Below are 22,874 nucleotides of genomic sequence, written 5' to 3'. Positions count from 1 at the left end.
ACTCATGCAGTTAAATTAGAACCTTGTTAGGCATTTGAGGAGTTCAAGCTTTTCCCTCCAATGGGAATACACATCGCAGTTACTGACATCGAAGTTCATCTGCCATCATATTACCCATTCACCTGGTTTGGGTAGTGCTATCTGAGGCCTTCTCTGGATTTGGCTATGATCTAAATATTCTGGTGCCATCTGTAAATGTTGGCAATGCATTGCTCACCCCGTTTATAACTATAAAATATAAAATATATATAAACTATAAAATATTTACTATACTAATTGTTATAAAGAAGGTAACCCCTCTCACTCTGCTCTTCTCCCTTCACAGGCACCTTGACCTTTTATGAGCCCAATCAACGCATCAACCACCTCATGGCAGCTTTCAACCTCACCCCTTCTAACTCTACAATATTCATCCTAGCGGGCATCCCTGGCCTGGAAGCTGCTCACGTCTGGATGTCCCTCCCTTTTTTTACCTTTTACATTATCTGCCTGTTGGGAAATTTCATGGTTCTATTTGTTGTAGGCAAAGAGCAGACCCTGCACAAGCCGATGTACCTGCTGATCTGCATGCTGGCGCTCACAGACATTGGCATGTCTACCTCTGTAGTGCCTAGAGCACTGCTTATATTTTGGTTCAATTTGAAAGGAATTACAATGGATGGCTGCCTCACGCAGTTGTTCTTCCTTCACGCGATTGCTGTTATGCACTCAGCCATTCTTGTGACAATGGCTTTTGATCGCTACATTGCCATATGTGATCCTCTGAGATATGCCACCATCCTCACCAATGCACGGATAGCTAAGATAGGGCTTGTGGGTTTGACAAGAGCTGTTCTCTTCATCCTGCCTGAGCCCCTGTTCTTGAGGAAGCTGCCATTCTGTGCCAGCCACATTGTCCCCCACACGTACTGTACGCACATGACTGTGGCAAAGATGTCGTGTGGGGACATCACAGTCAACAGGACGTACAGCTCAGTGACAGCGTTTGTAGTCATCGGATTAGACCTGACGCTTATTGCCTTATCCTATGGTCTGATTGTCAGGGCCATCCTCAGAATCTCCTCCAAGAAAGCCCACCTGAAAGCCCTCAAAACCTGCACAGCCCACATCTGTGTGATGGTGATGTCTTATACTCCCTCCCTCTTCTCCACTCTGACACAGCGGTTTGGTCAGGACATTGCTCCCCACGTTCACATCATCTTGGCCAACTTCTATTTCTTCATCCCCCCCATGCTCAACCCTATCATTTACGGGGTCAAAACCAAAGAGCTTCGTGACAAAGTGGGCAAATACACCTGCAGAATGTGATCACTAGGTGCCACTGACTTTAAACCTGCATGACAAAAGGAGGAAGGATATCTCCTCATCAGTCAAGGATAATATGTTCCAGTTTGGTTGAGATCAACATTGTGGGAGTTCACAGTCTGAGAACTTCCTCACACCTATCTTATACCTCCATGATCAAGCATTGTTTTGTCCATTGCTAAGTTCCCTCTCTCTGACCATCACCTGATTCCTTTTAGCATCACCCATCAGCCCCCGCTCCACACACCCTGCTACTCGGCCTTTCCATGACTTCCAGACCACTAAAAGATACTGAAACTTTCTTACACACGGTGGCTTTCCATTAGTCCCTGTGTGAACAGGGCTCTGGATCAGTTCTGGGAAACAGAAGCTATGTTTTCTGATAGCCAAAGTCAAAGAAAGAAACTACAAGGCTGAACTTCTTTATCATACGTGCACAAAATGTACCTAATTTCCCTATATCCAATCCTTCAGGAAGCCTGGATGATAAACCAAATGTTTAATTTGGGAAGTGCTAATACAAGAATCTGCTGCAGGAATTGAGAACATTCTACTGGAGTTTGTTGTTGAGAGTTCTGAAACTGTGTTTTTGAGAACGGAACTGCTGTGTTAAACTACGATATCGCCTTTGAGTCAAATAACTTAGAATCATAGAATCATAGAATATTAGGGTTGGAAGAGACCTCAGAAGGCCATCTACTGCAACCCTCTGCTGAAAGCAAGACCAAGCCCAACTAAACCATTCCCAAACCATACCCAACTAAATCAAAAATGTACTGCCTTGCACAGATGATTATGGAGTTGCTTTTCAGAGGGAATTTTTACAATACACACTGGCCATTTCTGTGGTCAAAGAAACCAAAAATAGGTGTTGAGATTTCATGATGGAGTTTGTGGAACAGGACAAACGAGTTATGCAGCTCTGAGGATGCCACTGAGGAGAAAGACTTTAGTGAACTTGGCTTGTTTTCTCTTTCTTTGCTGTCATGACCTTTTAGCAGTGGGGAAGCAGAAAGATTGTTTTCTCAGATGAACTGCATAGTGCGGTGGTTGCCCCACTCCTGAAGAACAGGGGATAAAAGCAGCCCTGGAGACGGCTGTGGCTGAGGAAAAGCAGTTAGAACACCTGAGTAAGTAGCTGACCACAGGTGTGGCCAGCTCAATCAGGGCCCAGCTGTCCCTGATAAGAGGGCTGTGGGCCAGGAGCTGAGGAGTCTCTCTCTAGCAGTGGAGAGAGAAGGACCTAGCTGCCTGGGAGCAGGGTACCAGAGGTAGAGAAGTGCTGGAGAAAGGCAAGAGGAGCTGGGAAGCTCCAGCCTGGCATCTCCCCAGGCTGCATGCCTTGTGCAAGGCCTAAAGCGCTGCAAGGAAAGGCAGCAGGTCCAAACCCTCCTTGCCAGTGATGAGTGGTTTACAGACTACGGTCTGCCCCACTGAGCGGGGGCTAGATGGTGATGGGCAGTAGCCACTGAGGCAAGGTGGGGATAGAGGGTTGGGGGTTCCCCTGGGTGAGGAGACCCAGATTGTGGGGGCAGTGCCAGGGGGCAGCAACCCAAGGTAAAGTGGTACCAGGGACTTGGAGGGACACGGGAGCCTGAGGCAGGCGAACCACTGGCAGGAGGAGGCACTCCATATACTGGAGAAATAATTCCCAGGATGACCAGCAGGAGGCACGGCACCGCTGAGTCCTCAACCTCGCTACAAACTGGATAAAAAGAAAAGTTCACAACAAGATGCAAAAGGAACTTTAAAAAACATTCTTCATGTCAGGGCGTAGATGCAGTGATACAAAATCTGTTGTGAAGAGTTTACATCAATGAAAGAAATGATTGCACGTGTCACTACTGATGTATAACCAGCAGCAGAAATATTCTACTTCTGACGAAGACGGCAGAGATGAAATGTCGCCTGTTAGAGGCTAACAGAAACAAACTAATTCAACTCAAAATATGGACATTGGCGACCATGATTCAATGCATTAGAAATAAATAATCTCGTACTGTTACTGTTACTGTTGCAATACTCTCATACGTATTGTTGTTTTTGCACTACATACGTTTTGGGCTACATCTCGGTTATTTTTTACACTGTCATTCACCATTTTTGGTTTCAAACATCTGCCCACCCTCAGTTGGGAGACAAGTACCAGTACTAGGGTTTTGAATGTTAATTTGATTTTCATCTCACTTTGTTGCTAATGTGAGTGAACTCCTGCTGGGGCTTCTAGGTTTGTTTGTTTTGTTTTTTGAAAATCAGATCTCTACCATCTATCTAAGAAAAAATTCATTTGCTACTTGATGTATAGACCACTGTGTTAATATAAAAACCCACCCCTTTGTTTCAATAAATAGATTGGGCTTCTTTAGGGTTATTTTTTAAGTGAGTTTGGGCCATTAATGCAGTAGAAATCTGGCAACCACAAGCCCAGAGATATGCCAGAGGCAGCAGAGGAGCACTGAGGCAGAGGTGGGGGGCTGAAGCAGACCAGAGGCAGGAGCTGGGGCAGCACAGAGCAGCTACTCCTGTGGGGAATCAGGGCTGAGCTACAGCACGCAGCTGCGGGGCCAGAGTCAGGACAGTGGTTGTCGGCCCTGGCACAAGTAACACAGCAGCTGAGGGCGATGAGTGGGTGGCAGAAGCAAGGTGTGGCCATGGGCAGAGGGCCCAGCACAGGGAGAGGTTCCTAGACAGGAGTGCTTTGAAGGCTGGACTCAGAGAGGGGGCTGTGAACCCGATGCAGGGGGAGGGTGATGCTGTGGGGAAGGTGCCTGCCACCTAGACCTTTAGGTCCTGTGGCCACCCACAGAGCAAGTGTTTTACCCATGGTATCAGCACAGTGCATCCAGGGCTGGGAGGGAGGCCTGGGATGTGTGAGGAACAGACTATGAACTTTTCTTGCATCCCAGAGATGTGTGGTTTTGGTGTTTCCCTTGCCCACAGAGTGGGTTCCTTGTTTCCCTGAACATTTTCCATTTGTTCCTTATTTTTCTTACCATTGCTGTTTAATAAATGAATGTCATGAAGTGATCAGCAGGTCAGGGAAGTGCTGGTGCAGAGAGAGTGCCCCAGAGTGTGGGCCCCCTAGCCCCTCATAGAATCATAGAATAACAGAGTTGGAAGGGACCTCTGGAGGCCATCTAGTCCAACCCCCTGCCCAGAGCAGGACCAACGCCAACTAAATCATCCCAGCCAGGGCTTTGTCAAGCCTGACCTTAAAAACTTCTAAGGAAGGGGATTCCACCACCTCCCTAGGTAACACATTCCAGTGTTTCACCACCCTTCTAGTGAAAAAGTTTTTCCTAATATCCAACCTAAACCTCCAACACTGCAACTTGAGACCATTAATCCTTGTCCTGTCATCTGCTATCACTGAGAATAGTCTAGATCCATCCTCTTTGGATCCACCTTTCAGGTAGTTAAAAGCAGCTATCAAATCCCCCCTCATTCTTCTCTTCCGCAGACTAAACAATCCCAGTTCCCACAGCCTCTCCTCATAAGTCATGTGTTCCAGTCCCCTAATCATTTTTGTTGCCCTTCGCTGGACTCTCTCCAATTTCTCCACTTCCTTCTTGTAGTGTGGGGCCCAAAACTGGTCACAGTACTCCAGATGAGGCTCACCAATGTCGAATAGAGGGGAATGATCACGTCCCTCGATCTGCTGGCAATGCTCCTACTTATACATCCCAAAATGCCATTGGCCTTCTTGGCAACAAGGGCACACTGTTGACTCATATCCAGCTTCTCGTCCACTGTCACCCCAGGTCCGTTTCTGCAGAACTGCTGCCGAGCCATTCGGTCCCTAGTCTGTAGCAGTGCATGGGATTCTTCTGTCCTAAGTGCAGGACTCTGCACTTGTCCTTGTTGAAACTCATCAGATTTCTTTTGGCCCAATCCTCCAATTCTTCTAGGCCACTCTGCACCCCATCCCAACCCTCCAGTGTATCTACCTCCCCCACGAGCTTAGTGTCATCTGTGATCTTCCAGAGGGTGCAATCCATCCCATCATCCAGATCATTAATAAAGATGTTGAACAAAACTGGCCCCAGGACCGACCCCTTGGGCACTCCGCTTGATACCGGCTGCCAATTAGACATCGAGCCTTTGATCACTACCCTTTGAGCCTGACAATCTAGCCAGGTTTCTATCCACCTTATAGTCCATTCATCGAATCCATACCTCTTTAACTTGTTGCCAAGAATACCGTGGGAGACTGCATCAAAGGCTTTGCTAAAGTCAAGATAACTTGCTTTTCAAAATCTCCAATGATGGAGATTCCACAGCCTCCCTAGGCAATTTATTTCAGTGCCTAACCAGTTAGGAAGTTTATCCTAATGTCCAACCTAAACCTCCCTCGCTACAATTTAAGCCTGTTGCTTCTTGTCCTATCCTCAGAGGTTAAGAACAATTTTTCCCTTTCTTCCTTGGACCAATCTCTTATGTACTTGAAAACTGTTATCATGTCCCCTCTTAGTCTTCTCTTTTCCAGACTGAACAAACCCAGTTCTTTCATTCTTCCCTCATAGGTCATGTTTTCTAGGCCTTTAATCATTTTTGTTGCTCTTTCTGGACTTTTTCCAATTTGTCCACATATTTCCTGAAATGTGGCACCCAGAACTGGACACGATACTCTAGATGAGGCCTGATCAGTGCAGAGTTGAGTTGAAAAATTACTTCTCATGTCTTGCTTTCAACACTCCTGCTAATACATCTCAGAATGATGTTTGCTTTTTTTTGCAACACCGTTACACTGTTGACTCATATTTAGCTTGTGGTCCACTATGACCCTCAGATCCCTTTCCTCAGTACTCCTTCATAGGCAGTCATTTCCCGTTCTGTATGTTTGCATCCGATTGTTCCTTCAGAAGCGGAGCAATTTGCATGCGTCCTTATTGAATTTCATCCTATTTATTTCAAACCATTTTTCTAATTTGTCCAGATCATTTTGAATTTTCATCCTATCCTCCAAAGCACTTGCCAACCCTCCCAGCTTGGTATCATCCACAAACTTTGTAAGTGTACTCTCTATGCCAGACCTCCAACTGATCCCTGAGGGACCCCACTTGTTATGCCCTTCCAGAATGACTGTTAGCCACTAATAACTATTTTCTTTCAATGATTTTCCAACCAGTTATGTAGCCACCTTACAGTAGCTCCATCTAGGTTGCATTTAAGAGTGACCAGGGCTCTGGTTTTCAACTGGAACACCCGGTTGAAAAGGGACCCTGGAGGCTCCGGTCAGCACTGCCAAATGGATTATTAAAGTCCCATCAGTGGTGCTGCAGAACCAAGGTAAGCTAATTCCTACCTCTTCCAGCCCCACCCTGCACTGCACCGTGGTAGCAGCCAGCAGGTCTGGCTTCTACCTATGGGGGCCAGGGAGCTCCATGTGCTGCCCCCTCCCTGAGCATTGGCTCTGCACTCCAATTGGCCAGGAACCAGCCAATGGGACCTGGGGGGTGGTGCCTGCAGGTGAGAGAAACAGGCCGAGCCTCCCCCAGAAGCGGAACCTGTTGGCTGATTGTAGCCCGGGGCACAGTACGGAGCCAGGACAGGCAGGTAAACCCATGCCCCAGCCCCAACCCAGAGCCCTCCCAAACCCGCAGCCCTCTCCGACACCCCAAACTCCTTATCCTTGGCACCACCCCAGAACCTGCACCCCCAGCCCAGAGCCCTGACCTCCTCCCACACCCCAACCTTGTAACAGAGGATGTGGAAAAAGCTAATGTACTCAATGCTTTTTTTGCTTCTATCTTCACGAACAAGGTCAGTTCCCAGACTACTGCACTGGGCAGCACAGCATGGGGAGGAGGTGACCAGCTCTCTGTGGAGAAAGAAGTGGTTCGGGACTATTTAGAAAAGCTGGACGAGCACAAGTCCATGGGGCCGGATGTGCTGCATCCGAGAGTGCCAAAGGAGTTGGTGGATGTGATTGCAGAGCCATTGACCATTATCTTTGAAAACTCATGGCGATTGGGGGAAGTCCCGGACGACTGGAAAAAGGCTAATGTAGTGCCCATCTTTAAAAAAGGGAAGAAGGAGGATCTGGGGAACTACAGGCCAGTCAGCCTCAGCTCAGTCCCTGGAAAAATCATGGAGCAGGTCTTCAAGTAATCAATTTTGAATCACTTAGAGGAGAGGAAAGTGATCAGGAACAGTCAGCATGGATTCGCCAAGGGCAAGTCATCCCTGACTAACCTAATTGCCTTCTATGATGAGATAACTGGCTCTATGGATGAGGGGAAAACAGTGGACATTTTATTCCTTAATGCTGGGTTGTATTAGTAGGAGCATTGCAAGCAGAAGGAGGGAAGTGATTATTCCCCCCTATTTGGCACTGGTGAGGCCTCACCTCGAGTACTGTGTCCAGTTTTGGGCGCCCAATTACAAAAGGGATGTGAACAAATTGGAGAAAGTCCAGCGGAGGGCAGCAAAAATGATAAGGGGGCTGGGGCACATGACTTATGAGGCAAGGCTGAGGGAACAGGGGTTATTTAGTCTGCAGAAGAGAAGAGTGAGGGGGGATTTGGTAGAAGTCTTCAACTACCTAATGCGTGGTTTCAAAGGGGATGGAGCTCGGCTGTTCTCAGTGGTGGCAGATGGCAGAACAAGGAGCAATGGTCTCAAGTTGCAGTAGGGGAGGTCTAGGTTGGATATGAGGAAACACTATTTCACTAGGATGGGGGTGAAGCACTGGAATGGGTTACCTACAGAGGTGGTGGAATCTCCATCCTTAGAGGTTTTTAAGTCCCAGCTTGACAAAGCCCTTTCCATTGAGTTCATTTACCCTTCACCCGTTAGCTTCACTTGAAGGACAAAGAATTCTTTTTCGTTTCAATATATATAGGGCAACAAATATGTAGATTCCGAAAATAAAACGGCTTTTGGTTAGTAACTTTTTATGATTTTTGTATGGTAAGCTCTCGTACTTCTTCTAGATACTAACACACCTCAGCTGGGCAGAGAAAAGGAACCAGGAGCCTGGGAGACCAGACACTCGACAGGTGTGGGAGAAGGAAAAGGACAAAATGCTGCAGGACAGTGTGGCCAAGGCAGAGGAACAGCTGGAGCTCCAGAGAGAGACAGAGGGAGGAGAGGCATCTGCAGAGGACAAGGGAGGTAGCCCAGCTGGAGGAGAGAATGGGGGCATGCTTCCTGGAACATGGCTGGAAGTTGAGGGAGGAGGACAGAGCACAGCAGAAGGACGTCTTGGCAGGGGGTTATACTAGATGACCCTTGCAGTCCCTTCTAACCCTTTGATTTTATGACTTTTTTGAGAGGCTGGCCACCAAGGGACAGGCCCCAGCTATAGGTCCATGGGATGATTCAGTCTGACCCGCAAACAATTTTCAGCTCTCTGCACTCCCTGCTCCCCATGGTGGCTCCGGCTGCGAGGCTGCTGCCGGAGTCTCCTCCCTAAGAGCACGGTTTTGGCGCTGCTGCAGTCGATGCAGCGGCATCGATTTTGCAGGTCTGACGAAGACACGCTCAATCAATGGGAGAGAGCGCTCCTGTCACTCCACCTCCCCGGGAAGCATAAGGTAAGTCAAAGCATGGTGTAGTTCCACGGTAATTGTAAGCAGAGCTCTGCATTGTGTTTATTGTGGAGTGTCCTTTCTGGATTTTAACCCTGTCGCACTCAAATGTGGCGCAACAGTGATCTAAATGAAAGGTTCAAGTACCAGCAAGTGGGAAGAAAGTTATGCGTTCACTGGTCGTAATGGACGACGACAGGGCCTTGTGTGCCTACGATCACTGTGTGGAAGGAGAACAATAACAGCTGAAATTACCCCACAATCCACACAGCAAAATACAAGCAGTACTCCAGAGAGTCATGTGTCGCTCTAGTTAAGGACCGGAAAATAAACTTCAAAGCAGAGAAACATACTGATGAAACTAGCAACCGCACGAACTGCAAGACTGGCTGCATCTTACAAGGCCTCCCTTGAGCTAGCGTAATGTCAAAAGGCTTTTGGGGATGGGGTTAAAAGGTGTCCACTCAGTGGCTCAGGCATTTGGTGATGAAAAAATGGCAACAGATTTTGAAAGTGTGTGTGCGATGGGGCAGATAACGCCGGACCAGCATGGCAGGGGTTGAGGAGCTGCTTTGGACTGGAGGAGCCCTGCCCCACCCCGTGCACAAATCATGCCAGAACTGGAGGAAGAGTTAAAAGGAGGGAACTCCATTCAGATGGGGCCAACTCTGGGAAAGGGGCGGCTCTTGAGCTTCCCAGCTCCCAGACAGGTGGCCAGCAGAGCCTCTGTTCTTGCAGAAATAGGACACAGATCAGCAGTAATGCCTGGTGCAACAAACACTGTCCTTTCTCCAGTCTCCAGGGGCAGTGGGGAATCTGACAGTGCAACTTCAAATCCCACTTTGATCCTGGTAAACTCTTTAAGATGGGCACTGGTGATGACCCTGAGGTGTTCCTTACCACCTTTGAGCAGATGGTGGTAGCAGTGCAGTGGCCCCCTGTCTTGTTCACCGTCGTCCTGACTAGAGCAGCCCAGGCCAGCAACCGGGGGCTCAACCTGATGGCTGCTCAGGATTAGCCCCAGGGTCAGCATTAGGGGGTATCAAGAGGGGGCCCTGCAAATCTGTGTTACATCATATCCACTGAATGCATCCGATGAAGTGAGCTGTAGCTCACGAAAGCTTATGCTCAAATAAATTGGTTAGTCTCTAAGGTGCCACAAGTCCTCCTGTTCTTTTTGCGGATACAGACGAACACGGCTGCTCCTCTGAAAACTGTGCATATAGTAATGCAGGTATTACAGTAATTTAACATCTAAAAGTGGAAATACACCACACTAAAGCAGAGGTTTTCAAACTGTGACTGCACGGAGGAATGTTTTGGGGGCGGTGAGAGGCCAATGTCAGGCAGCTCAGGCTTCAGTCCTGGGCAACAGGGCTGAAACTTTGGCCCTGGGCGGTGGGCTTACGCCTTAGTTTCTGACCTGGGCCCCAGCAAATCTATTACTGGTGCTGATAACGACAGATTTAAGACCACCATCCTTGATTATTGGGATGTCATGAAAAGGCACACTTGTGTTGCGTTCATGAACAGAAATATCTACTGTGGGCCTGGCACCAGGTGGTAGCGTTCAGGCTTAAACCTGAGTTCAGCACCTGCCACCACTGTGGCTGGCAACTCTGGGGACCATGTTCCTTACAGTGGCTGACAGCTCTCGGGCCCCTGCCGACTCACAGCTCTGGATCTGCCACCCCAAGGCTGAAGTGGAAAGTCACGGAAGTCACTGAAAGTCATGGATTCTGTGATCTCCGTGACAGAATCTTATCCTTAGCCGTGCCTGTGAGCAGCTTGCTGTGGTGACTGGGGAAGTGGTGGAACACTGTGACTCAGACAGTGGCCAGTTGAGCCCAGGGGTGAACAGCTCCACTTTCTCGAGCAAGTCGGTGACTGTTGTGCTCCTGCCCAGAGGCAGCTGGCCGTTGTTAAGTGCTGAAGGCTGGAATGTCATTGCCACAGTAAGGCTCTTTAGGCTGCTCACTACTTCTGTCCTGGGAGCTCTAGTGTTATCAGTATTAGCAGACAAGGCAGCCTGCTCATTCAGCAGACCTCAGTGTTACTCATAAAGAATGACCACAGGCACAGTTCGGTGACAAAAGCACTGGCCAGGATTATTGTTCTGAAGGCATAGCCCAAGGGCCCTTCCTCCATGGTTAGAGGTATACTAACATGAGTGCCGAGTGGTTCAGTCAGCAGCAGGAGTCTCTGCTGTCCCCTAGGCCACACAAAGGGTTAAGCTGAGGTACTCTGACTTTTGTAGACTGGACAAAGAACTGGTGAACAGCTGCTTTAATACCTGCCTCTTTTTCAGGCCCGAGATCTTGCACCAGGCTCCATGCTAAAGGCTCTCTCTCTCACTACTACACTATCCAGTCTTAAGGGAATATGTAAGGCCCCTCTCATTCCGTTCCCCCATGTTGATCACCAATTTGAAATGATAAGCGTGGACCTTGTGGGGCACCTAGAGAGAAGTACTATGAGATATCAACATATCCTCATTATCCTTGACTACATAATACATACTCCAAAGCCATCTCCTTGTGCTCCTCCAATGCACCTGCAGCCCAAGGTCCAGTGTGCTTCAACAGCAGCCTTGGGAACTACAAGCTATGAACTACAAACTGTGGCATGTTGGGAGAACTCCCCAGTCCCTGCCAGGATGTACTCTCTGCCCTCCCATCAGGGGGGTCTCAGCCCTGACTGAGCCGGGAACATGTAGCAAGCAAGCAGAGAGGACACTGCAGGACTGTATTCCAGTTCCATGTTCTTTACAGAATAAAGCCTTGTTCTTGTGATTTGTCTGAGTGGGTCTGGTCTGAGGTAAGCACACACTGACACACAATGCATAGCACACAAAGAAGCCTCAGGCCCAGTTTCCCAAAGTTATGTAAAATGTCTCAAATCAGGCTTCCTATATCTTGAACAACCTCATACTGGGCCAGTGAACAGGAGGGGGGACTACACACTTACCAGCACAAATGAGCTCATGAAATTCTTCTCCCAGGTGGCAATACCCTGAGAAATCCTTAGTGATCGAGGACCTAACTTTACTTTACAACTAATGAAATAACTGTGCGATCTACTGAGGGTAATGACACTCAGCACATCGACTTACCATCCCTAAACTGATGGGTTGGTTTCACAGAACTTTCATGGTGATGTTAATGAAGTTTGTAGCATTGGATCCCAAACACAAACACTGGGACCAACTCTTCCCCAGCCTCCTTCTTGCTGTAAGGAAAAGCCCACAAAAAAGGAGTCCAGCTGTGAGTGTTCACACTGGGTGATTGCGTGTTATTGTTACTGCCAAGTTGCACTTCCAAATACTGGTTCCATGGCAGGGACCATTTGAGATAGAGAGGCATGTGGGGCCCATTGACTATGAGGTGCAGCACCCAGAGAAGAAAAAGGAGACTTAGATAAGAACATAAGACTGACTACATTGGATCAGACCAATGGTCTATCTAGTCCAGTATCCTGTCTTCTGACAGTGTCCAAGAGTGTCAGCGGGAAAGAATAGGACAGGGCAATTATTGAGGGATCCATATCAAGTCCCAGCATCTGGCGATCGGAGGCTAGGACACCCAGAGCATGAGGCAGTGTCCCTGAACAAACTAGCTAATAGACAGTGATGCACCTTGTTGCCAAGAAGGCCAATGGATTATTGGGCTGTATTAGTAGGAGCATTGCCAGCAGATTGAGGGAAGTGATTATTCCCCTCCATTCAGCACTGGTGAGGCCACATCTGGAGTATTGCATCCGGTTTTGGGTCTCCCACTGCAGAAACGATGTGGACAAATTTGAGAGAGTCCAGTGGACAGCAATGAAAATGTTTAGGGGGCTGGGGCAAATGATTTTATGAGGAGAGACTGAGGGAACTGGGCTTATTTAGTCTGCAGAAGAGAAGAGTGAGGGGGGATTTGATAGCAGCCTTCAACTACCTGATGGGTGGTTCCAAAGAGGATGGAGCTCCGCTGTTCTCAGTGGTGGTAGATGACAGAACAAGGAGTAATGGTCTCACATTGCAGTGGGGGAGGTCTAGGTTGAATATTAGAAACACTATTTCACTAGGAGGGGGGTGAAGCACTGGAATGGGATACTTAGGGAGGTGGTGGAATCTCCATCCTTAGAGGTTTTTGAGGCCCGGCTTGACAAAGCCCTGGCTGGGATGATTTAGTTGAGCAGGGGGTTGGACTAGATGACCTCCTGAGGTCTCTTTCAACCCTAATCTTCCATGAAGCTATGACCTATTCTCCATTAACTTATCTAATTCTTTTGTGAACCCTGCTACAGTCCTGGCCTTCTCAACATTCTCTGGCAAAGAGTTCCACAGGCTGACTGAAGAAATGTTTCCTTTTGTTTGTTTTAAACCTGCTGCCTGTCTATTACCACAGGAACTGGAGAGCACCAAATGAAATTATGTGAAGGAGTAAACAACACTTCTGTATTCAATTTCTCCACACCAGTCAGTTTTATAGATCGATATAATATCCTGTCTTAGTCATAAGAATGGCCAGACTGGATCAGACTGAAGGTCCATCGAGCCCAGTGTCCTGTCTTCCAACAGTGACCAGTGCCAGGTGCTTCAGAGGGAATGAGCAGAACAGGGAATCATCAAGTGATCCATCCCTGTCACCCACTCCCAGCTTCTGGCAAGCAGAGGCTAGGGACACCGTCCCTGCTCATCCTGGCTAATAGCCATTGATGGCCTCTTTACCAGAGGATGTTGTGGAGACCAAGACTGTAATTGGTGCCTACTGCCTTTGTGCCTTAACAACATGAGTCCCACTGAATGTGGATGGAGACTGGGCACCTAACTCACATCTGTGCCTCTGAACATCTCCCTCCACCCTCGCTATCCTAATTGTAGCTGGTGCGGTTACTCTAGCAGTCCACAGGCTTCAGGGCACATGCTGATCACTGAAGGCACTCAGGAAGCTGTTTCTGCCCATGGCACGATATTGCCCTATTGGGGGGTTTATGACATAGCCTCTGTCTCACCGACGGCAGCACAGATTGCCCCTGCTATCAGACGGGAGGGGCTATTACTCTGGGTCTGAAACAAGGACATGCGAGAGCAGTTCCATCGCATGTCACGTTCTTGGGGATTCAAAGCATGGTTTGTTAGACAGGATGGGAGGGGAAGATGCTCAGATTCTATGGCCATGAGCAGCAGCCCAGAAATGCTGATAGACAAATGAGTATGTGTAAGCTTTGGCTCTTCCTTTTCTCTCCAGTGTTATAGTAATGCCAGACCACTATATCAACTCTGCAAGATTCAATTTGCCCTGACAATCTGAGTGTCTATTATTGACAAATCATTTCTTCACTCCCGGGGGAGGTGCTTGAGCTGTAGTTCTCTGGGATTAATTTTCTGCTCATCCCATGGCTCACAGAGCTGAGGGAATTTTCTGGGAGTCCTGCCCAGTCCTCAGGGACTGTACAAGGGAATCATAAAGGTCGCTGCCCAGCACACCGAGTGTCAGACATGTGAGATTCATACACTGATTCTCAGGGCTCTGCCTTCCTGTCGCAATAAGGAGATTTCCTCTTTCTGCTGAGCAGGATTTTGGTGAGTCACCTGTTTCTGCATTAAAGTTAGTGCTGAGGGCTCAAGAAGGGTTCCAGGGTTCAAGTCAAAAACATCTGGGCAGCAATTCACCAGCACAGCAACTTAAACTGTTTAGTATTGTCAGAAACACCAAGGGATTTACCTGGTAAAATTGGAACTACAAAATTATTGTAAATAGTTTAGACTTTTTTTTTTTTTTTAAGATCAGTTCCTTCAGACTCTTTCAGAGCTCTACACAATAGAGCTCTCTGTAGCAGGAAGTTGTGATTTTTACAATTGAGAGCCAAAAGTTAAACACTAAGGTTGAAATCTTGATCCCATTCAGTTCAATGACAGAACTCTCAACAGAACCCTAAATCCATATGTAGGGACTTAAATAAATGGCCTGATTCACACCGGCCAGGAGCCTCTAGAGACTTTAACTGGAGTCGTCCTGTGGCCTCTATGGATGGGTGAGCTTGTTTGGACCAAAGAAGAACTGACAGGAGAGTTGCTAAAATCTCAAACTCACAGGCTTAGAAGTTCAGAACAATGAGGATAACAAGTTTGTGGTTTTTTGGTGGGAGGAGAGGGGTCTGCTCTCTCCATGCCCCTGCATCTCTGGTTCTGGAGAGAATGAGAAGCACCAAAAGGCAGTTAAACAAAAAGCAAGCTTCTGGATCAGAGGAAAGTGTGTGGTTGTAAATCTGACTGGGAAACTCCAGGAATGCACAGTGTGTGTGTGTGTGGGCCGGGGTGGGGACATGCAGTATCCAAATCACAATGGCAGTCCTGAAACTGAGCGAAATTGGGAATTCACATCCTGCCGAATGCACAGACCAAAGAGGCGCAATGAGGTCTCCTGGAGTGGCAGCTGTCTCAGACTGTAATGGAATGTAGACAACACTGCAGCAGATGGTCTCTGACACCATCCCTATTCTGAACCATCCCTCTTCCCGTGAGCAACCCCACTATAGACTTGTGACAATTTCAGCAACTGTCAAAATGGAAAAGTAGCTTCTGGAAGGTGTGTCTGGGTTTCTAACCGGCTTCAATACGTTAAAGCTTTGCGTGACTAATTCTTCCTCAGAACAACACTGTCTCCATGTGGCATGGCTGGAAGTTGTGGGGGTTTGGGGCCTACATGGGCAGGCAGGCAGTACTGGGAGTTGTGGGGCAGGGAGTGGGATGTGTGAGGACAAGCGAGCAGTGCTGGCGGTTGTGAGGGCAGGGAGCGGCATGCACACAGACAGTCAGGCTGTGCTCTTGACATTGAATTTGTATTTGTGATTGTTGGTCCAAGGCCAGCACTGAGACCTTTCCTGGCCCCAAGTGAGTTTGGGCGGGTCTCAGGGTCTTTTTGCTCGGGCAAGCCACAGAACTGCAGCCTGGGTGTCACGACCTTCACTCAGTTTTGTTTCCAACTGTTGTTGTTGTTATGTAACTTCAGGCCTTTCCCCGGTGGAAAGAACAAAGAACAGGAGGACTTCTGGCACCTTAGAGACTAACAAATTTATTTGAGCATAAGCTTTCGTGAGCTACAGCTCACTTCATCGGATGCATTCAGTGGAAAGCACAGTGGGGAGACTTATATACACAGAGAACATAAAACAATGGGTGTTACCATACACAATGTAACTAGAGCGATCAGGTAAGGTGAGCTATCACCAGCAGGAGAGCGGGGCGGGGAGGGGGAGGAACTTTTGTAGTGATAATCAAGGTGGGCCATTTCCAGAAGTTGACAAGAATATCTGAGGAACAGTGGGGGGTGGTGGGGGGGAATGAACATGGGGAAATAGTTTTACTTTGTGTAATGACCCATCCACTCCCAGTCTCTATTCAAGCCTAAGTTAATTATCTCCAGTTTGCAAATTAATTCCAATTCAACAGTCTCTCTTTGGAGTCTGTTTTTGAAGTTTTTTGTTGAAGAATTGCAACTTTTAGGTCTGTAATTGAGTGACCAAAGAGATTGAAGTGTTCTCCAACTGGTTTTTGAATGTTATAATTCTTGACGTCTGATTTGTGTCCATCTATTCTTTTACGTAGAGACTGTCCAGTTTGACCAATGTACATGGCAGAGGGGCATTGCTTGCACATGATGGCATATATCACATTGGTAGATGTGCAGGTGAACGAGCCTCTGATAGTGTGGCTGATGTGATTAGGCCCTATGATGGTGACACTGCACCCCTTATTCTTCATAGTGTTATTATTATTATATAATTATAACATAATTATAATACATTTTATGCAAGGTGGGTCATGTAAGATGTCATTGGAAAAGTTATGATTTTCTGAATATCATTATCCTATTTGTGTGCACATATCTTTTTTCTATCTGAAGTTATGAATACTGAGTATGTATCTACTTCCCAAATGCAGTTACACCTGGGTAACGCACACTAGGCAAGATGCTTTCAGTCTAGACTCCTGGGTTGTGAAGGGGACAATGGTCCATTAGGGAAAACGGTAGGCCTGAGGAAAAACTTCTCTCCCTCCTGGTGAGCCCTCCTGAGAGCTCTTCAGACAGACTATAAGTAATGGATGTTGTGACTCTACAAGAGCATGTGACCAGGCCACATAACTCTGACTCCATCTTGGGATGTTTGTACTTTCCCCACAAACTGGTATGAGAAGCAAGTTTTGAAACAAAGGATTCCTGTCATATACTAAAGCTAAATAAGGCTGTGGGTGACATCATTGGTGGTTCTTAACTCCCCACACAAGAGGCTTCCTGGTAACACCTGTGGAAAAAAAGACTGAACTGGGGGGAGTGCTGGACCCAGGCTAAAGGGATTCCCAACCTATGTATGGGAACCTGGGAAATCCAAGCTCCAAAGCAAATGCAGGTTGTGCCTTGAGAATCTGCCAGATGCCTTGTATCCTCAATCAGGTTGAGAAATTGCTCATTCATAGTCAACCTAACTGGGAACCCATCACACATTGTCATCAGCTGCTTCAATCTCCCATCGCACTCTGACCCCTCTGTCCACACTCTCCTTCCCCATCCCAGGCTGCCCCAATTCCAACAGCACTCTGGTCGCCAGTACGTCCTCCATGCTCCCCAGTAATCCCTGGCACCAACCATCTCTCAGCCTCCCCACAACTCTTCCTTTGAAAGGGGTGAGGTGCCTCTTGTCACACCTGCTCCCTTGGACAGGAGGTAATCAGTGACTGTGTCTCACCAGTGAGAACTCTTACACGTGAGTGGCAAAAGACAAGGCACTTCTGCGACTTTTCTTGTTACACCCATACACAAGCCATGGTGTTTCCAGGACTGTTACACAGGAACAACTTGCAAGCTGAAAAGTATGCACATTATGCAATGGGAGTGGTCAGTCCTGGGACATGTGAGGGCCTAGATAAATGCAGCTGCCATGTGGAGGAACCACAGGGACACATGTTAAACCCAGGATGCCCTGGGACCATTTCCTAGCCAGCCCTGCTACCCATTCACAGTAATGGTTTTACATTCATTCCTCACTGCAGAGACTTTATCGGGTCAAATAATTATTTTTCTCACCCAAAATGTTCATCCATGCAGTGATTATGGGATCCCTCAGCCTCATGAAATATACACCTAGTGTGACATTTCCAATTCGCCATGGTCACATGAGAATTTCTCCTCATAGGGCTAAATTCAACCTGGTCAAGAATAGAAAATTTGCCTTCAGTAAGCTGAGACAAGAGCTTGCAGGCAAAATGCCTCCAGCTGACTTCAGATGACATGTTTGGAGATTCAAAAGCCAGAAGGGACCATTGTGATCTTCTTGTCTGTTCCAAAGGTTAATTACTCTCACCGATAAAAAATGTGTGCCTCACTGTTTAAAAATGGCATCTTATTTCAAGTCAGAATTTCTTCAACTTCAACTTTCAGCAACTGGATCCCATCATTCCTCTGAATACTAGGCTGAAAAGTCTAGTATTAAATAGAATCATAGAATATCAGGGTTGGAAGGGACCCCAGAAGGTCATCTAGTCCAACCCCCTGCTCGAAGCAGGACCAAGTCCCAGTTAAATCATCCCAGCCAGGGCTTTGTCAAGCCTGACCTTAAAAACCTCTAAGGAAGGAGATTCTACCACCTCCCTAGGTAACGCATTCCAGTGTTTCACCACCCTCTTAGTGAAAAAGTTTTTCCTAATATCCAATCTAAACCTCCCCCATTGCAACTTGAGACCATTACTCCTCGTTCTGTCATCTGCTACCATTGAGAACAGTCTAGAGCCATCCTCTTTGGAACCCCCTTTCAGGTAGTTGAAAGCAGCTATCAAATCCCCCCTCATTCTTCTCTTCTGCAGACTAAACAATCCCAGCTCCCTCAGCCTCTCCTCATAAGTCATGTGCTCTAGACCCCTAATCATTTTTGTTGCCCTTCGCTGGACTCTCTCCAATTTATCCACATCCTTCTTGTAGTGTGGGGCCCAAAACTGGACACAGTACTCCAGATGAGGCCTCACCAATGTCGAATAGAGGGGAACGATCACGTCCCTCGATCTGCTCGCTATGCCCCTACTTATACATCCCAAAATGCCATTGGTCTTCTTGGCAACAAGGGCACACTGCTGACTCATATCCAGCTTCTCGTCCACTGTCACCCCAGGTCCTTTTCCGCAGAACTGCTGCCTAGCCATTCGGTCCCTAGTCTGTAGCGGTGCATTGGATTCTTCCATCCTAAGTGCAGGACCCTGCACTTATCCTTATTGAACCTCATCAGATTTCTTTTGGCCCAATCCTCCAATTTGTCTAGGTCCTTCTGTATCCTATCCCTCCCCTCCAGTGTATCTACCACTCCTCCCAGTTTAGTATCATCCGCAAATTTGCTGAGAGTGCAATCCACACCATCCTCCAGATCATTTATGAAGATATTGAACAAAACCGGCCCCAGGACCGACCCCTGGGGCACTCCACTTGACACCGGATGACAACTAGACATGGAGCCATTGATCACTACCCGTTGAGCCCGACAATCTAGCCAGCTTTCTACCCACCTTATAGTGCATTCATCCAGCCCATACTTCCTTAACTTGCTGACAAGAATACTGTGGGAGACCGTGTCAAAAGCTTTGCTAAAGTCAAGAAACAATACATCCACTGCTTTCCCTTCATCCACAGAACCAGTAATCTCATCATAAAAGGCGATTAGATTAGTCAGGCATATTTTGTTTCCCGTGTAGGTACTTATAGACGGTTATCAAATTACCTCTTAACCATCAATGTTAAACTAAATAGATTGAGCTCCTTAAGTCTATTACTGTAAGGCAGGTTTTCTCATCTTGCAGTAATTCTTATCACACTTGGATGTTGGTACATTGAAGAGGGTTCAGACATCTTTAATCATGGACACCAGAACTGGACACAGGATTCCAGCAGCAGTTGCACCAGTGCCAAATACAGAGGTAAAATAACTTCTCTGTCTCTCCTTGAGATTCCCCTGGTTATCATCCCAGGATCAGATTGGCTGTTTTGGCCACAGGGTCACATTAGCTAATTATTCTTTCAGGCTCCCTAATCTTTTTCAGTCATTGCACTTCCCGTGATAGTTCCCCATCGTGTAAGCATCGCCTGCATTCTTTGTTCCTAGATGTAGATATTTACATAGCTATATGAGAATGCATATTATTTCCTTCAACCCTGTTTACCAACCAATCCAGATTGCTCTAAACCAGGGGCCTGTCCTCTTCATTGTTTACCATACCCTCAATTTTTGTGTCATCTGAAAACTTCAGGTATGAGAAGGGCTAGAATCAGAGTTGCTGACACATGTCTCTGCTTACACTTATCAGTTAGGTCCTGTAACTTACGTCTCAGACAAAGCTGGATGCCTTCAAGAAACTGGCTCACCAAAAGAAACAAGGGAAGTAACAGGGGCAGGCTTTTAACCCTAAATATGAAGACGCTTGTACTCTTTGTGCCCATTCTGCAGAGCACAGTGTCATAGCCCAGCATGATAATTGCTATTTCCCTAGGGAAATGTGACTCCTTTCCAATATACGAATGACATCGTGGACTAGACCTATGGTCCATCTAGTCCACTGTCCTCTCTCTAACACTGACAGCCCTAAGAGCTGCAGAAGAAGGTGTAAGAAACCCAGCAGTAGGTGGATGGGAGGGATGACCTGACAATCCTGAGAGCATCACCCGAATGCCTAACAGCTAGAGACTCGCTTGTGCCCTGAAACAGAGGGGTGTATAGGCGTTCCAAAATGTTTATTCAGCTGTAACTATTCTAACTGGATAATCTCACTATGTAAATGTCCAAACTCTTCTTGGGTCTTGCTTAGCTTACGGTCTGAACAACCTCTTGTGGCAATGAGTTCCTCAGTCACATTGGGCACTGAGTGAAGAACGCATTCTATTTTATCTGTTTTGAATTGGCCATGTTTCAGTGTAAGGTTATGAGACAGGGAGAACATATCATCAATCAGCTCTTTACCAGTGAATATTTTATAGATTTTTCTCATGTTCCCTCTTATTCATCTCCTTTGTAATCCCAGTCTTTTCAACCTATCTTCATATGAGTTTCCCCCCAGGCCCTTAATCATTCTTGTTGCCCTTCCCTAAACCTCTCTGGTCCTGCAATATCCTGTACGAGAAGGGTGCCCACTACTACACAGAGGGATCCAAGGGTGGTGAAACGTTGACTGACTGATCTCATGGCATTGTATTTTCTGTATGATTTTGTACCCCACTCCTCCTGCATCCCGATATTTTGCTCAGTTTCTGTCCCTGCTTGCACTGTGAGCAGGGCTTCACAGAGCTGTATACCATGATGCCCAGGCCCCTGTAAGGATTTTGAGGAGTTCAAGTTTTTACCTCCAATGGGCATAAACACTGCAGTTACTGACATTGAAATTCATCTGCCAGCATGCTGCCCATTCCCCTGGCTTTGTTAGCTCCCTCTGAGGACTTCTCTAGACTGGACTATGATTGAAATATTCTGGTGCCATCTGTAAATGTTGGAAACTTACTGCTCACCCCTCTTTCTACATTGGTAATAACTATAAAATATTTACTGTAATAATTGTTCTAAAGTGTGTAACCCACCTCGCTATATTTCTCTCCTTTCACAGGCACCTGGAGCATTTCTGAGCGTGATAGAACGATCAACCATCCCATGGCAGTTTTCAACCTCACCCCCTCTGACCCTTCAGTGTTCATCCTAATGGGCATCCCTGGCCTGGAAGCTGCCCACCTTTGGATTTCCATCCCTTTCTCTATGTTCTACGTTATTGGCCTGATGGGAAATTTCATGATTCTCTTTGTTGTCGGCAAAGAGCAGACCCTGCACAAGCCGATGTACCTGCTTCTCTGCATGCTGGCAGTCACAGACATTGGCATGTCTACATCCGCCGTGCCGAATGCACTGTGTATATTTTGGTTCAATTTGAAGGGCATGACTATGGGTGGATGCCTCACCCAGACTTTCTTCCTTCACACGGTTTATACGATGCACTCAGCTGTCCTTGTGACAATGGCCTTCGATCGATACATTGCCATATGTAACCCTCTGAGATACGCCACCATCCTCACCAACACATGCATAGCTAACCTAGGGCTCGTGGGTTTGATAAGAGCTGTTCTCTTCATTCTGCCCATGCCCCTGCTCCTGAGGAGGCTGCCATTCTGTGCCAACCGCATTATCGCCCACACGTACTGCGACCACATAGCTGTGGCAAAGACGTCGTGTGGGGACATCACAGTCAACAGGATGTATGGCTTGGTGGTAGTGGTTTTAGTCATTGGGTTAGACCTGGCACTCATTGTCCTGTCATATGGCCTGATTATCAGGGCTGTCCTCAGAATCTCCTCCAAGAAAGCCCATCAAAAAGCCCTCAACACCTGCACAGCTCACATCTGTGTGATGCTGATTTCTTATACTTCTGTCCTCTTAACCACTCTGATTCACCGGTTTGGAAAGGGCATCGCTCCCCATGTCCACATCATCTTGGCCAACCTCTATGTCCTCCTCCCGCCCATGCTCAACCCTATCATTTATGGGGCCAGAATCAAAGAACTTCGTGACAAAATGGGCAAATACACCTGCAGAATATGATAGCTGGGGGCCAATGACTTTAAACCTGTGTGACAAGAGGGCGAAAGGAGATCTCCTTGTTAATCACAAGTGCTCTCTCCTAGTTTGGCTGAACACAAGATTGTGGAAGTTCACAGTCTGAGAAATTCCTTACACCTAATGTCTTATCACTCAATGGCCAAGCACTGCTCTTTCTCTTGCTGAGTTCCCTCTCTCTGACCATCACCTGATCTTTCAGTGTCACCCATCAGCTTCCATCCTCTCTCCTGCTGCCACTCGGCCTCTCTGTGGCTGTCAGACTGCCAGAAGATACTGCAGCTTTCTGAAGCAGGGTGGCTTCCCTATGTGAATTGGGTCCTTGTCCGTTTGACAAGATAAAGCCACATTTTCTGATAGCCAAAGACAAATAAAGCAACTACAGTGCTGCATTTCTTTATCATATGTACAGTGATCTGG

General features: G+C 47.3%; 2 protein-coding genes across 2 annotated transcripts; both read left to right on the top strand.

Annotated features, from left to right (window-relative positions):
- The first annotated feature begins 369 nt into the window (after nt 1-369).
- LOC102935567 (putative olfactory receptor 52P1) lies at nt 370-1,308 on the top strand. Its single transcript, XM_007052753.2, has one exon. The coding sequence runs from the start codon at nt 370-372 to the stop codon at nt 1,306-1,308; it is 939 nt and encodes a 312-aa protein (XP_007052815.2).
- Nucleotides 1,309-21,500: 20,192 nt separating this feature from the next.
- Nucleotides 21,501-22,439, top strand: LOC102935790 (putative olfactory receptor 52P1). Its single transcript, XM_007052754.2, has one exon. It carries the CDS (start codon nt 21,501-21,503, stop codon nt 22,437-22,439), a length of 939 nt encoding a protein of 312 aa, XP_007052816.2.
- Nucleotides 22,440-22,874: the final 435 nt, after the last annotated feature.

Source organism: Chelonia mydas, chromosome 1, assembly GCF_015237465.2.
Source record: "Chelonia mydas isolate rCheMyd1 chromosome 1, rCheMyd1.pri.v2, whole genome shotgun sequence".
NCBI lineage: Eukaryota > Metazoa > Chordata > Testudines > Cheloniidae > Chelonia > Chelonia mydas.
This window is presented reverse-complemented; position numbering and strand designations above follow the sequence as displayed.

Coding starts and splice junctions, on each gene's coding strand:
- LOC102935567 (XM_007052753.2), top strand. CDS start 370: ATGGCAGCTTTCAACCTCACCCCTTCTAACTCTACAATATTCATCCTA.
- LOC102935790 (XM_007052754.2), top strand. CDS start 21,501: ATGGCAGTTTTCAACCTCACCCCCTCTGACCCTTCAGTGTTCATCCTA.